A 15,960-nucleotide genomic window follows, 5' to 3' on the forward strand; every position below is an offset into this window, starting at 1 on the left:
AAACAACAAACAAAACCAGAAGCAACAACAAAGATACAACAGTTAACAAAGCATTTTAAAGCTCTTCAGTATGCCTTCATGAATGAGAACATCAATTCCTAGGCAACTTAATTCTAGGAAATACATTCTTCAAAACAAACTCTATCTCTATTATTACTGCTACAATTAATTCAAGTGTCTCAATATCGCAATCACGGAATTGCTAGGGTTGGAAGGGATCTCTCCAGACTATCTAGTACAACCCCTGTTCCAAGGCAGGATCATCTGCAATTACAAAAATTATTTGTAACTTCTATGTTTAAAATAAAATCAAGCATTCCTATTTTCAGAATTAATAAAAAAGCATATTACATTGGAATTTAATCACAAATTCTTTTGTCCATATTCTGTACTGGTTTTAATAAAATTATGATGCACATAAAATCTGGGCAGTTCTAAAGACAAATTTAGCAATATGTAATGTCCTCAAAAAGCCACTCAATTCTGCAGCGCGGCCAACAAAGCTATGCAGTGACACTGCATAGCATCCACTAAAAATCTTCCAGAGCCACACAAAAAGCAATATATTTTTAGTGGCTAAAAACACAATGAAAACATATGTAATTATGTGCACATTTTAATTTTTTTTTCTTTTAACTGGTAGAAAACAACAGAGAGGAAGGCAATCCAGGGCCCTTCACCCCAATTAATGGCAGATGGAGGAAGTCTGCTGACACTATCTGACAGCCCTAAGTCCCCTCTTCTTCAGGCACCTCTGACTCTCAATTTGAGCCATCAAGACCAACCTATTTTCTGTTCTCAAGAGGAACAAGGAAGGCAGCTTTGGCTCTCCTTTCTTCAGAAACCCAGGAGAGGCAGAGCAGAAGAAGTGGTAAAGCTAATAGCAAAGTATATTTTTTCAGTATAAGTTGGATAAGCAGCTTTCCCCTCTCTCTTCAAGCATATGAAGCTTTGCAGGGCTTAAGGCACCTACCCTGGGTTACTGGTTTATTGAGTGTGAATCTCATGAAGGTGAAGTGGGATCATTCTTTCTCTCAGAGCTATGTTTTTTTCAGTTTGTCTGATGAGTCATGGATTGTCACCATTTGAATTACACTTTCCAGCTCTTCTATAGAAATGCAGTGACTAAAAATACATGCTTTTAATAAGAGCTGAGATTCTGCTACAGTCACATGGCTCTCCAATTAGCCCATTCTCCCTTCATTTTGTTTCTCAAAGGCTTGGTGAACTGCAGCTCTCTGTTTGTGACATCAGGCTCATTTCCACAGCAACCAATTGAATTATCCCTCAAATCTTTATAATAATAAGCAACAGGAACAGATGAACTCGTAAGAAACAAAAGCTTCTTACTGTTTACATGCAAATGTCCATAGAAACAACCAAACAATAAAGGAAAAGGAATATGGAAGATACATAGAAACACAGGAAATATAACAGGCATAATCAATGTTTACATATTTTACAGCATATAAATAGACATTCAGTAATTTGATGACCATATGTCAGATCTGTAATAGACACCATATATGTTCAATACCAGTAACAGCTGATGTCGCAACACCAGGTGTTATTGACTGGCACCATGTACCTATGCAGCTTCAATTTTAGAAAATGTCATTATTTTTACACCAAGGAAATAAAGAGCAAGGTGAGATGACACCATTTGCCTTTCAGAACTCAAAGATCAGCTGCTAGCTACCACACATCATGAAACCCTCAGCCACAGAAACCTGAAAACACCTCTTACAAGAGTAAGGGTGCTGGCCCTGTTCAGCCTCATTTATCCATTCTGTGATTCTGTTAACAAGTGTTTCTGTTTTGGACTTTGCAAGAACTCTTTACACTTGCTTCTTGCAATGGTATCCTTGAAAATGGAAATGCAAGGTCACTAAATTTTACCCTTTTTTAACTTCCCCATAATTCCCTTCTATTAAAACTACATTATTTAAGAACCATTCAATAACAATCTGTATGTCTAAGAGTTAACACAGACCCTGATATTATTGGCAGTGCTTGAGTTCTGACTAACTTAAACTTCCTCAGGTACTGAAACAGCCACTGTGCCTTCAGCAGAAACACTGGAAACTTAGTAACATAATCTAAAAAATAATATGATACTTCTGAAAATAAGGGCCTAACCACATCCAGTCTCAGCACAACAAATTCAACATCTGTACTGAACTACTGTGTTTCACTACTCAGCAACACCGAGCAAACCTTGCAGTCTTCTCCAGGTGTTGCAATTGCTGTCTCTTCCCCACTCTCCTAGATGAAGCCAATGTGCAAGAAGGTTTCAGGTAAATTATCGTCTTGTAGTGAGACCACCAAATGCTTCTGATGATGGGACAGTGTCCTATTCATCAAACAGAAAGCATCTCCAGTGCCTCTCCACGCACAAATGATGCTTGTAATAATGATAGCCTTTCTAACAGAATTTTCTCTCTGGATTCTGAGATCAATGCAACTGTCAAACAGCCTGAATAAATTTCTTTCCTTCTTCAATTCCTTTAACATTTCTTCCACATGAGACCTAAACAGATACACAGCTTTGACACTTCACTAGCTTTCCTAAAATAGACACATCAAGTGTGTTAGCACTAGCACAACTGCTTCCTAATACTTTCATTACCCCTAAATCAAAGTTACAGTTTTTGGAGCCATCATAATTTTGACCCTACCAATCAATTATTCAGGAACCAGAAGCAGCTCTTTAGGAAGGAAATTGATGCTAAAAACAGCTAGCACTTCATTGAACTGATCCAACTATGGACTAATTTGTCATCATTTTTCAAAATCTTTGAAATACAGGTTTACTCTAAGAGCCTACTGCCTTCTCTGTTTTTAATAAATTAATTCTTTTCATGTTATGATATATGATCTCTTGTTAGCAGTCTCCAGTCAACAGCACACAGAAGAGACGCTAGTTTTGCGTTTTGCTGACTATAATCCCTTTAATTGGAACTATTGAACAGATCAGATACTCCAAGAGGCATCTTCTGTTCTGCAGAGGAAGAGCATCTTTTCCAGCCTTTACAATTCTATGACTCTGGGGGATTTATAAACAGATTTGTCCCAATTTTGCCAGCTGATAGTAAAAACTATAAATTCACTGTTTTCTGCTCTTAAAATATATCTCCCTGCTGCTGACATATGAAGTTTCTTGCAGTTAAAAGACAGGAGAGAATCCCTGTAATTAGCTAAGACATGAATATAATACTGTAATAAGGTACTCCAAGTCACTCACTGTGACTACTTTGTGCTGTTACTATGTACCATTTAAAATTCTACAAAAGCCAGTATTTCCTAAAAGAATGCTTCAAACTAGAACATATAGCAGCCTGAGAGGGACAAAAATGTACTTAAGTGCATCTGCCTTTGTCATAAAATAAAGAAACTCCTGAATAATTTCATAGTCCCTTTAACCAAAGCAAAGGGCTCAGAACCCTTCTACATCATTCCTTTCCCTAAATAGTTTTTCCTTTCCCTAAACAGTTTATACCTGAAACAAGCTGGATTCCCTTCTTCAGTGGGAGCAGTGGAACACAGGAAACAAGCTCTGCACACACATGTGTGTCCCACCTGACAGACACAGAAAGTTTCCTCCTTACTCACAATTATGAACAGAGGCAGTATAATACTGTTTACCATTGACAGACTAATGGAGAATATATCAGCTTCTGTTTGGTTAAAAAACAACTGCTAGTCACCACTAGGCACAAACACTAAGCATTTTATCTCATTAGAACGCCCACCTCAAAGATCCAGACCATATTGTATTATTGCATGTTTATCAGCTTTTTTTTTTCCTTCAGAAATGCTCAACTCATCATTCCTATCTTATATTCTTTTTAAGACTTAACACAGAAACCCTAATTAGAGAAAGGAATGAAATCCACTAACATTTCTGCAGATGATATTGGTGCCCAGCTTTTGATCTCCCACAACAACTTTATCTATGGTATGAACTTCAGAGGTCAAGTCTCAACTATGACTGGTTAAATGAAAAATAAATTCACAACTTTGTATCTTCTCTATTCTGGATTTCAGTCTAACACAAGTCAAAGTCAAATCTAATATCCTCATTAGTGAAGACTGTATGTAACCGCCTTCCTTTGGACAGTGTTCAGGGCTTTTTAAGAGTAAATCTGACTAGAGACTAAATAAATAATATGTAACACTCCTAATCCATATTCTCTAAATTGGTGCAACAGATGAATGTGCTGAAAGGATTTAGATCCACAGATCTGAAGAAAAAAATTAAAGTGCTATATCAATATGCATAGTTCACCTCTCAGGAGAACTGAAGTGCCCCACCGAACCATTGAGTAGTTTTCTCCACACCATTTTCACCTACTTGGATTTTTAGCTCCCAATCACAGATTTGGGGTAAGGATTCAGACGTTACAAATTATCAACTGGTCACTTTTTCTGACCATTTTACTCCCAACAGGCCTTGCATGCAAAGACTGGCTCCCTCACTAGAGCTATTATCGCCCTCCATGAAGTTCTCCCAAGTGCATGGGATACTGTACAGGCAGAGCTGGTACACTCCACCTTTCACAGCCAGTTTTACAGATTCTGTCAAAACTTTTTGAGAACCTGATCGCCTCCATTTTTACTAACAGCAGCACAAACATTATAATCCTAAAATCCAATACCTGAGGTAAAACTATTTTCACTAATCACCAGTGACATTCTCTCTCCACTTGCCACACAGTCAAAAATAGATGTTTTTGTCAAATTGCATTGGATGAGGTTCATTTCCTCATTAGAACTGGCACCATTTCATGTGGCACTTGAAACCTGGGACCCTCTGAGGGATTGTGTAATGGCCCATAGCTGCTGGTGACCAGCTGCCACATATATGAAGTTCCCTGAACATTATCATTTACACCCATTGTAAAAGATAATACTTGCCTCTGTGAGGACCACAGAGCCAAAAACCCACTCAAGAGTCTCTGACAACCTAACTTTGAACCTAAACTTCTGCTGACCTTCCCATTTTCCTTCAGTAATCTTTTTCACAAATTCCTCCTTCCTGTTCCCCTATAAAATTGTTTCACTGTCTAGTTCTTGCAGTAGCTATTGATGCTACATCAAAAGATGCTGCAGCTGCTGATGCTGTTTCTGTTCTCACAGTCATTTCAGTAGCACTCCAACATCTATTTCTATCTTCAGTCTGTGACGGTCTGCTCAAGTTTTCCTCCACCAGCCTGGGAAAAAATCGCTGCCAAAAGTTTTGCAAAAAAGCTTTTTTTTCCAGGCTTTTCCTCAGGGCACGTTTTGTTGACAAACTCAAAAGGACAACACAAAACCAAGCTATTTCCCCAGAGTGCACTTGCTGCCAGAGCTCAAAGGTCTTTTTCTCCGCCTACTGAGGGAAGAACTTCCCTTTTTTTTTCCCCCTTTTTTTAATGCTTAGCTGACTCATGAAATATTCTTGTTTTAACTGTTTCAAATCCCTTCAATATTTCCACACTTGCATTTGGAGCAGGATCCTCTAAGCTCCTTTTAACATATAATTTGTACTACAACAGCCATAAAACTTTGTCTAATAAAAAGGAGATACAAAATTCATTTAATAAAAAGTATAAAAAAAAAATCCTGTCCAAACTAATCCAATTTACCATACAGACAATAATCTACAATGAAGCTATTTATATGGCTTCTCTCTAATGCCCTTACAATTCGGGCTCCTGTTCAGAGTAGTACAGAATGGCACATACCAGTGAATTACAGAATCATTTAGGTTGAAAAAGATCTCAAGATCATCAAGTCCCATCTTTGACTCATCACCAGCTTGTCAACCAGACCATGGCACTAAGTGCCACATCCATTCATTCCTTGAACACTTCCAGTTATATATGCACACATGACTCAATTCTGGATGTACTTATTACTCCACTACTGCCCTGGGGAGTCTGTTCCAAGTTTAACAACCCTTCCCTGGAGGAAAACCTCATGTCCAACCTGAACCTCCCCTGGTGCAGCTTGAGAATTTTAAGCTTTTGTCCTATTGACTGAGAGCTTTTGTTCTATTGCTGGTTGCCTGGGGGAAAAGGACAACCCTCATCTGACTACAGTCACCTTTCCAGAAGCTGAAGGGAGTGAAGTGCCTCCTTTGGGCCTCCTTTCCTCCAGGCTAAACCACCCCAGCTCCCTCAGATGCTCCCCATACAAGTTACAAATACATATCTGGTACTTAGTCTATAGTTTTGAAGAAACTGTTTCTGCCTGAAACATCTTGTAGGTATCTTACTCTATGCAATGACAATTTTATGCAGAAAAATCCCTCTATCTTTTCACCTTGCCTTCCAACAGCCAGCATTGATTATGAAATCTAAAGGAGAGAAAAAAATCTTCTCTCAAGTGCATTTATTTCCCTAGAATCTTCAGCATTTAGTGTAGGCTACATTATTGTTGTTGTCATTACTATCAGTATTATATAATAAACACATCAGTTGTCTTTTTTTTTCTTTTCACTTATTCTTCTGAGATGAAACCAGGCAAAGACGTAATGCAAAATATGTTCTACTGTTCTATCTTCAGAACAAGAGGATAGAGGAGATTTTTAATTTGACTGGGAAGAAGGACATAGAGGAACTGTCTTTGGAAATAACTATTCTTCTAAAACCACACATATGCATATTAACTGAAATGTGCCAAGTATTAGGTAATATATTACTTAGACTTCAGAAATATTTTTTTTGTTAAGTAATATTTAAACTGTTCCAAAATTCATTGAAGCCCCAAATTTAATATGGCAGGCAGACAAAGAAGGGTCCTACGTTGGAAGCATAAAATTCCCTTGACTTGAGCTCAAAAATAATTCAGTAAGAAAAAAAATTACAGATAGTCCTTGGATTAATTTATAGGAAGATATTCACCTACTATGAAGTTCTGAGTGTTGCTTAGATGGAAATATTTTTGATTAGGAACAAGTGATGGAGAACTCATTCTCCTCTGCTGTTCAGTTATATGTATGGAAATTGAGAAAAGCTATTACATATTCAAGAAAGAAATTTTGCATTCAGGGTCTGGGTTCACCAAAGAGTACAGTTGGATAAAGCACTGAATCATACTGCAACTATGTGAAGAAGAAAACAGGCAGACAAGACATGGTAGGAACTTCTCAAAGTCATTACAAGGACAGTAGCTGCACACAGAGCTAGGAGCAGACCTTGCTTAAGAGTACTTGCCAGAGTAGACAGACTATCATCAAGCTCACAGAAAATTAACAAAAAGAACTACACTGAACTAGACAAAGTGTCTTTCAGTCACAAAGTGAAGAGCACTAGAATCCACAGGAGTAGTTTAAAGGGCTTTATACAGTGAAAGACCCACACACACCTGCTCTGGTGACTAAAAAGGGAATTTATGCTCTAAGTCCAGGACAGTTGGATCTATAATGTCCACAGTTACACGAGTTATATATGCACGTATGACTCAACTCTGGATGTACTTATTATCTGTGCAGTCTGTATCTAAATATAGTTCAAAATTTTCTCTGCATGACTGAACTCAATTGATGCCAAGAGAAGCAGCTTATCTAGGTGCCACCTGAGCTCCATTTCTTCTTATAGATAAGAAGAGTCACTTAATGTCTCTTACAACCTGTGTGGACCCATTCCTCCGTTCTTCTTGGAAATTGTAACACCTGCAGGTATGACTGATTCCAGGACAGTTTGGCAGCAAGTTTCCTTCATAAAACAGGTAGAGATGAGACAGGCTTGCTTTCCAGACAGGGGAAAGATCAAGGACATGGTTTCAGACTGAGCTTCAACCTCAAAAGACTCAAACCCAAATCCCTCATTCCTCTAAGTGTACCCTGCTGTGCAGCAGAACAGCGTCATCTTTCCTACACTGGATCCACACTAAGGCTTGCAGACTTGTGAGGTGGTGTGTGCTCGTGCCCTGAGCAGAGGCTGTCACACAAATTAAACACTGTCTCACTCTGTAGCCAGCTTAGGCTGAGGAGATTCAGCTCAAAAAGGGAACTGTGCAAGGAGTTTTCTCCTGATCAAAACATCAGTATGCAAAACACCAGCAAATGCATTTTAAAGAGAATATTTTCAGCATGAATAAAAGACATACGATCTAAAATGGATGAGCAAACTTTCTTAAACAAATTTATTTAGGGTCCAAAGAAGAGCAGAAATTGAAATCCCCCTGTACTTAACAACTTCCTACAGGTTCTAGTTCAAGGCAGCTCAGCACACCCCCTGTTCCCCAGCTAACAGTATCTGTTCTGAATCAACAAAGAACTGCACCCAGGGGAAAGGCCCACACTGGAGAAATCTGTGGAGGACTGTTTCCCATGGAATGTAACCCACCTCAGAATGTGGGAACAGAGTGGAGTGACAGAGCAGTTTGGTGAGCAACTGGCATCCTGCCACAACCAACCCACCTCAGCTCTATAAAAGCAATATTGATTTCCAGCAATCTTATTAGGCAGAATTGACTATCAGCCTCTAAGAGTATGATCCAAGGCAGATGGGTTTTTGGTAGACTATACTCTTTGTTCTGATACTCTAGTACTACAGCTTGATGCAAACTAAAATAGAATATATAAATACTGTATTTTTAAAATTCAAGGAAGTTAAAAACTTAAATAGTTAAAATAATGTTGCAATTTAGGTAAGATTAAGTAAAATCTCCATACCAAACTGAAAGGCAGAGCAAATGACAAACCTGCATATCAGAGGGTAAATGCAAAACAAATGACCTCTCTATGAATTCCCCACTTACTCCAAAGTCCTGCAGTGAAACCCACTCCTTAGCACAAGGCACAGCTGGGTGCTCATCACCATCTCTGGTCGGTAGACATCTGCCATAAAGTCAAACCTCCCCAGAGTGCCACCTTCTAAAACCCAGATCAGCCTTCTGTCCTGCAGGAGAACCACTGGTACTTCAAAAGTTCCATGCTGGACAAAAATGACAAATGTTTTTGTTTTGTTTTTTTTTAACTAAGGACTTTTGTTGTTTAGGATTTTTTTATTAATATTATTTTTTTAAACTGAATCAAACTCCACCAAAGTCACCAAATGAAATTTGGTGATTTTTAGTTCATTGCTTTTCCAAGTTCAACAAAGACAATGAAATAGCAAAGCAATTATATATTCAAGCATTACAAAATTCCATACAATTTAATTATTATTTAGTAATAAGTAAAGATATCTGTTGTCACAACCTTTTGCATCTGGCCATGTTACATAAAAAATATATCAAATTCAAAAATACTGGTACAATTTCTTTTACAATTGCATTTTAAAGTCTTAGATCACATACTTAAAGATATTGCTATTTAGTCCTTTAGCTAAATCAAATTGGATAGCCCAGAAATTCAAATTAAGGTCCATACTTGGGGTCTATTCCTTTAGCATAATACACAAAAAGTTATATATTATTAACATTTTTCCTAATTGCCTCAGAAACTGAACTATTTGCACAAAAATGTATCACATTTCAAAAAAACTAGCATCTTTTCATTACAGAGGAGCAGAGGAAGCTTGAAAGACAACATTTTTCTTTAATGTACACACACAAACCTGAACACAAACAGATTCAAGCAATTTCCCTGACACCAGCAGTTCTAAAACAATGGCTCTGAACTACTGTGTGTGCAAGAAGTGCTGGAGTAGTAAAGGGAAGCCAAAAGTAAAGAAATATCTTAAATGCCTTTTTTCCTCAACATGGAAGGCAAATGTTTTGACAAACATTGCACTGAGGCTTAAGTTATATAATACTAGAAAAGAAAACCCACATAACTTTCTATTTGTATTACAAATGTTCAGATTCAGATATTGAAAAAAATGAAGAAAAATAACTTGAAAATATTTTTTCAGGAAGCACTAAATATTTTCAATAGTGATTTTTTTAACTGCTGTATTATGCTTACTATTTATTTCGTGATGTAATTTCAAACAAACAAGATTATTCATATAAAAAATGTGAGAGTTTTCTTCACAATGATCTCTGAAAGCAATGAATCATCAATATCAAATCTGGGTGTGTTCTTTCTAAGCTGTGAATAGTATCAATAATACAAAAATTTTGTATTCTATATTCAAAATACTCTCAGTTTTTATTTAGCCATAACATTAAATATTTTTAAAATTACTTACATTCTGCATATTTCTGAAGCTGAGAGAACTCCCCAGGGCTAAGGTTAACCCACTTCTCCTGGCTCGTCATACTGGAAAATAAGGGTCCTCCTTCTGTATCAGAAGAATATTCCTTTTGACCCAGGTGTTATAAACTCCATAAAGATTTTTAACTCCAGCTCACAGTGTCTGGAGAGTGCCGAGATGGCATCAGTCAATGTGGATGAAGTTTTCAATGCTATGAACTGTTCCAAGCGTGTTGGTTCAGTGGTGAGTTACAGCACTGTTAAAAGAGCAAATATTAAATACAGCATAAATACCAAATATACCAGAATAAAATACAAAATATTAAATAGCAGGGTATGCCAGTTTTCCCTATGGGAATACTTGTAACTAATAAATATTTTCTCATATGCAGTTTTGCTCAAAATATTTCCATACCATATTTGTCTGTAAATAGTTTCATATGTATTTCCAAAGTAATTTTTTTTAATTCCAAGTGCTTATGTTCAGAATTCATTAAAAATTATCAACTGTTTATGATCAAATGTATCTGAACACACTTTATGGAGATGTTCCCGATTTAGTAACAACCACTGAAACAGTAGATACTATCTTATCAGTAAACTTAGTTCCTTATGATTCTAAAATTGAATTGCTGTAACTGGATTTTTACCCAGCTATGTTGTTATTCAGCACCGCATGGCCTTGTCAGAAATGCTATGAAGCTTCTAACTCTCCATGCCAAATGAAATGGATTCTGCAGTTTGCTGAGAAATCCACAAAAGAGCTATACAAATATTAACTATTCTAGCAAAATAGTAGGGGTTTGATTTCTAGAACATCACAGCATTGCTAGTCACTAGTGAAAATAAAATATAACTGTTGGTACCATGACAAATGAGTTCAGGGGAAAAAAATAATCAAATCGTGCGTGTCTTCTCATCCCAATTTTATGTAGTTTCTTCTGTAGGAAAAACCCTCTGCCCTCTAACAGCAATGAATTATCAACACCACTCCTGGAACATCAGGTAGGCTACTTTTTGTCTAATTTTAGCCATCTGAGAGCCGGGTACCTCATTTGAGATTGTCATCTCAGGCACTCCCTTTAATCATCACAAAGAGCCAGGTGGCCCAGGCAGCAATTAATCCCTCCAGTTTCAACATAAGCTTAAAATGTGATGAATTGCCTTCTGTGGTATTTATTTTATTGATTACAGAGGTTGCCTAAAAGACCATTTTAGACTAGAAAGCTAATTTTAGACTGCAAGTGCAAGCTCTTCCTATGTCTAGCAATGTATAAGGGTTAAATTACAAAAAGAGCAAACAAAAAAATTCAGACCAAAAGAGACTAACACAGCAATGGAATGAGTGTTAAGGAGGGAGTGTTAAGGAGGGAGATATTGGTAGCTAAGAAAGAATAGAAAAAGGAGTCATGAGGGGAAAGAAAGGAAAACCAAAAAAATTACTAGGAACAGAAGCATGGGTTAAAAGAAACCCCCACATTAACCCAATCAGACAACACCATTTTTTAATTCTCTTTTACATATACGAGTGTCATCACCGGACAAAGAAATTCATGCAGACACTAAGGAAGGCACCTCAGCCCCAAAGCTTTCATTACTCTCAGACCCCTCCTTGTGAATAATTTGAATGCATGGACTATACCATGAGCAAGGGTCTAAATATAGTAACAGCTGTCTTGCCTTTTAAAATTTGTACCAGAAGAGATTCCTCTGCTCTTAATCTCCTCTGTTAGGAAAAAAACTATGATGAGTTGGAAGATCTAGAATCTGATTGAATACATAAAATAATCGTACAATATAATTGAAAAAATAACAAAAACTAACAGGAGCATGGAGATTGGGATGAAAAATGAAACATTAATGTGAATATAACTGGTTATCAAGAAAAGTTATCATTCCGTCTTGTGAACTTCAATACTTTTACTGATCTCAAGAAAAAACAACTATGGTCAATTGGGTCATTTTAATCAAATAAGAGATGTTTCATTTCTGGCAGTTGATTAGATTGTATTGAAGACAGTTTTATATCTTCAAGTATGTATATATATTTTTATAATCTTGGCAACTGATTAGATTTTATTGATTTTTTAAAAATTGTATCTGCATAACTGATTTACCATAACCGAAATTTTTGACCATAATTTCAACCAGTTTTACTATTTGCATCATCCTTAACTACATTAGCTTCCTTACCTACAAAAACTAACATTGCTGAATACTGTGAAGTTAGAGATTATCTTGATTATTTAATATGCATATTTGTGATAAACAGTTTACCATTAGAATTACTACAGCTAGCAAGGTAATGATTCTGTGCACTCTGGTTTGATCAATCTATTCATATAGATTGATCTATATATACTATAATACCTTTAGTTGACCACAGTCTACAAGGTTTGTTGCATACACAGTTCATCAGAAGGGAAAACAGATCTCGATTACTAACTCTGATATCCTTTCCCCACAACAGACACCCAGGCTCTACAGCCTAGAACCAGAGTTGTAACAAAAGATACTTGTCCTGAATGAGATTGCAGCAATGGAAAAAAATGTAGTATGGACATGGAAGCTCACAGGAAAGAAAGTTTGTGCCTAAGACAGCAGCTATCACGGAACATACAAGAGAATTTAAGGTTGTATTTTTATTCTGGACAACTCTCAAATGCAAGTTCTGTCCTTTGAAAGGGAAGCCTGTGGGAGACATAGTGGACTAATTAACCCCAGTGTAATTTGGGAACAGGAAAGGAGAGGTAGGCAGTCAGTCCTCTGAGGGTGGCTCACTGGTCTTTGGACTGCAGCCAGGTCCTGACTCCACCTCAGTATATGTGATGCAGAAATACACAGACACATAATGGGGAAGATTTCACCAAAAGGAAAAAGAATCTTCTAAGTACTTCCTTTCTTTAGCTTCCTCTTAGGTTCTGCAGCAGAGTCCCAAACAAGGAAAGATCCCTGCATCGCTTAATTTTTCACAGTTGTACCTTTTACAGTGACATTTTCCCATTTTATGTATAAAATATCATGGTTATAAGGAAACAAACAGCATACAGATGCTGATGACAAAAGTCAATGTATAACACAATGTATATTGTATTATATGTTAAAGTACACACTGGGAGATCACCTATATACTATTCAAATATCCAAATTTCTGTAAAATAAAATATTAGTTTATTTGTATTATCTTTTTCAGAAGTGCTTAATATAAATTCACTTCTTTACACTTTATTTAAGTGCTCATTAAGTACTTAGGAAGGCTATGCAGTGAAAAACCTAAAGATAAGTATACGAATAGGAAAGTAGTATCAACAATAATACTATCACATTGGAAAAAAGGAATATTGAACTACAACAATAATCAAATGTGCTTGCTGGTAGAAAAAATAAAGATAAGCAGCTCTAAACAGATCACACAGTGATCTGACCTGTTCATGCAGAGATAAATTTTTTGAAGAATACAATACAGCATACAGTTAAAATACATACAACATCAGGTAGGAACTTTCCAGCAATCCTCTAAGAGTTCAGCCTATTCTGGGCAACTCAGATTTGCGCATACATTTTGTTAATATATACTTAGGCAAGATTCACAGCCCTCTCAGCCAGACAAAGCAGGCCTTACAAATAAGAGAAACTAGAAACATGGCATTAACAAACCATTCATTTAATCACAAAAAGAATTAGAAAAAACATCTTCCTCCTCTAGCCACTGACTATAATAAGTCTTAGAACTCCACTCTCCTTTTTATAACATGTCTTCCTTTATGGATTTGAAAGTTTATTAAGTGTTCTGTCAGGATTCCTACCAGGCCACATATCCAAACTAGGAAGCATAGCTTTGTTAAAAACTATACAAATCAAATTACTTAGCATTCAGCCAGCATTGCTAACCAACTTAGATTTCCAGGAATTCCCCATGCCACCGAAATCCCCAGCTGCTCTACAGAAGCCTGGCTGAGAAAAGAAAAATGAATATACGATAGAAGAAAAAAAAACCATAGAGGCAAATTCCCCATATGCCAACCTCACGACTCAATCTCATTCCAACTCATCCAGTCCTCTCCATAAGGAAAGATGAGTTTTTGGAGAGTATTCAGGGCAAAACAAATTGCATCAGTCCCACAAAACTGATCAACAACACCGATTTGAGCTCCAAACTTTGACCCATGGAGACACGTCCAGGTTCTCAACCAACCCAACACAACTCCCTGGAAGGCAGGGGAGCTTCTTTTGAGGTCCTACCTCACTGCCACGTCTGAAAGCACAACACTCATCTTAATGCATGCCTTAAGGGACTTATTTCTGTTCACCATAACAGGAACACTTACAACACTCTAGAAACTGGCTCTTGAACTTGCTCAGCCATCTTCTGCTTCCCACCAGCCTTTCCATAATGTCCATCTCATACAGAAGTTCAATGGCTGCCAGTTAGTCCGTGGCACAGGAAAAAGCTGTGGAAGGAAACTTCCTATAGAAAATCTAGTTTTCCACAACAGGACTATGAATGATTTTTCCCTGAACAATAGGAATAAATAACATAGAATATTTTATACCTTAATTGCTATGGACGCTGCAGCAATTATGCCTATCAAGAACTCTTCTGTACAGAATGTACTTGGTATTTCCTTCAGTGGGGTCCTACATTTTCACCATGGTTAGCTAGATCCTGTAATTTTTAGTGTGGACATAATGGATTTTCCACAGGAGAATTTTTACATGTCAGATAACACATATTTACGTGTCTGCCTGAAAATTTTCTCTGTTCTTCAAAAAAAAAAAAATCAAAACATGCTAACAGTCATTAATTTCTTGCCTACATTATGTACAGGTATACAAGACATGTGTAGGTTTTCCTGCAACTGATTTTACACTTTGTAGAGAACAATGCCTTTAGTGTCAGAAGTACTCCGAAGTTCTCTGGTTTAAAGTTTAGTATGAAGAGCTTGACAGGCAAGAAAGCCAACCAAAATATCCAATAATCAACATTCTGGTTTCTTTACTTTCAAACACAGAAGTAATGTAATTACTTATAATTGCTGCCAGATTAATGGCATGAATGAAAAAAATGAAGCCACGTAAAACACAACAGTTTCTTCCTACTTACATTGCATATTTTATATAAAAACACCCTTTGTTTTGCACTGAATTTAGTACAGAGTCTTTTTAGTGGCACACATTTTTCCCTTCAATTTAGTAAAGGATGTTTACTGATGTAAATTAATACAATTCTGAAATATAAACTATAAACATTGACACACTGAAATCAGTGATAGTTTCTGTATCAAACTGAAAATCTCTCCCTTTAAAGAAGTGACCAGCACAACTCAAAAGCACACTTATTCTAGTGACTACTTTATTCCCAGGTGTACTAGTCTGTAACACGTAAAGGCATCCACTTAAATTTTAATACAAAAGATATGGACTGTATTCCTCAGAGAAGCAATTACTCAAATTCACTTTCTTGAATTATTTATATGGAATGTATCAGTAAACACTAAGAAGACATGCAGCACAAACCCTATTGTGGCATGCTAAGCGGAATACTTGAATCTTTGAAAACATTTCACCAATACTACAGTTTGTGACAGGGAAAAATATTAGCAACAAAAATGGAGGACTGATAAAAACCAACCAGAATGCAAGATGGCAACATCACTGAATACAGTCAGACTCATTTAAGAGCAGCTAAATAACTGAAGCAAAGTTGTTAAGAATAATAATGTTTAAAAAGGGAGATACCAAAAGGAGAGTATGGAATAAAACCCAAGAGAAACAAGTGATGCACAATACAACTGCTCACCTGAGAAGGCATCAGCCTCTCCTGAGCAGCA

The 15,960-nt window shown here is 36.8% G+C and overlaps 1 protein-coding gene across 9 annotated transcripts in view; it reads right to left on the reverse strand.

Annotated features, from left to right (window-relative positions):
* DGKB (diacylglycerol kinase beta) overlaps positions 1-15,960 on the reverse strand; it is a 332,462-nt gene that overhangs the window by 290,769 nt on the left and 25,733 nt on the right. For all 9 annotated transcript variants that reach the window (XM_064411308.1, XM_064411310.1, XM_064411314.1 and 6 more), the window contains exon 2: positions 10,125-10,386. In XM_064411308.1, the coding sequence (XP_064267378.1) occupies positions 10,125-10,194 (70 nt within the window). In that variant the 5' untranslated portion in view covers positions 10,195-10,386. The remainder of the gene's footprint in view (positions 1-10,124; positions 10,387-15,960) is intronic.

The sequence above is a fragment of the Passer domesticus genome, chromosome 1 (assembly GCF_036417665.1).
Source record: "Passer domesticus isolate bPasDom1 chromosome 1, bPasDom1.hap1, whole genome shotgun sequence".
In the NCBI taxonomy this organism is placed as follows: Eukaryota; Metazoa; Chordata; class Aves; order Passeriformes; family Passeridae; genus Passer; species Passer domesticus.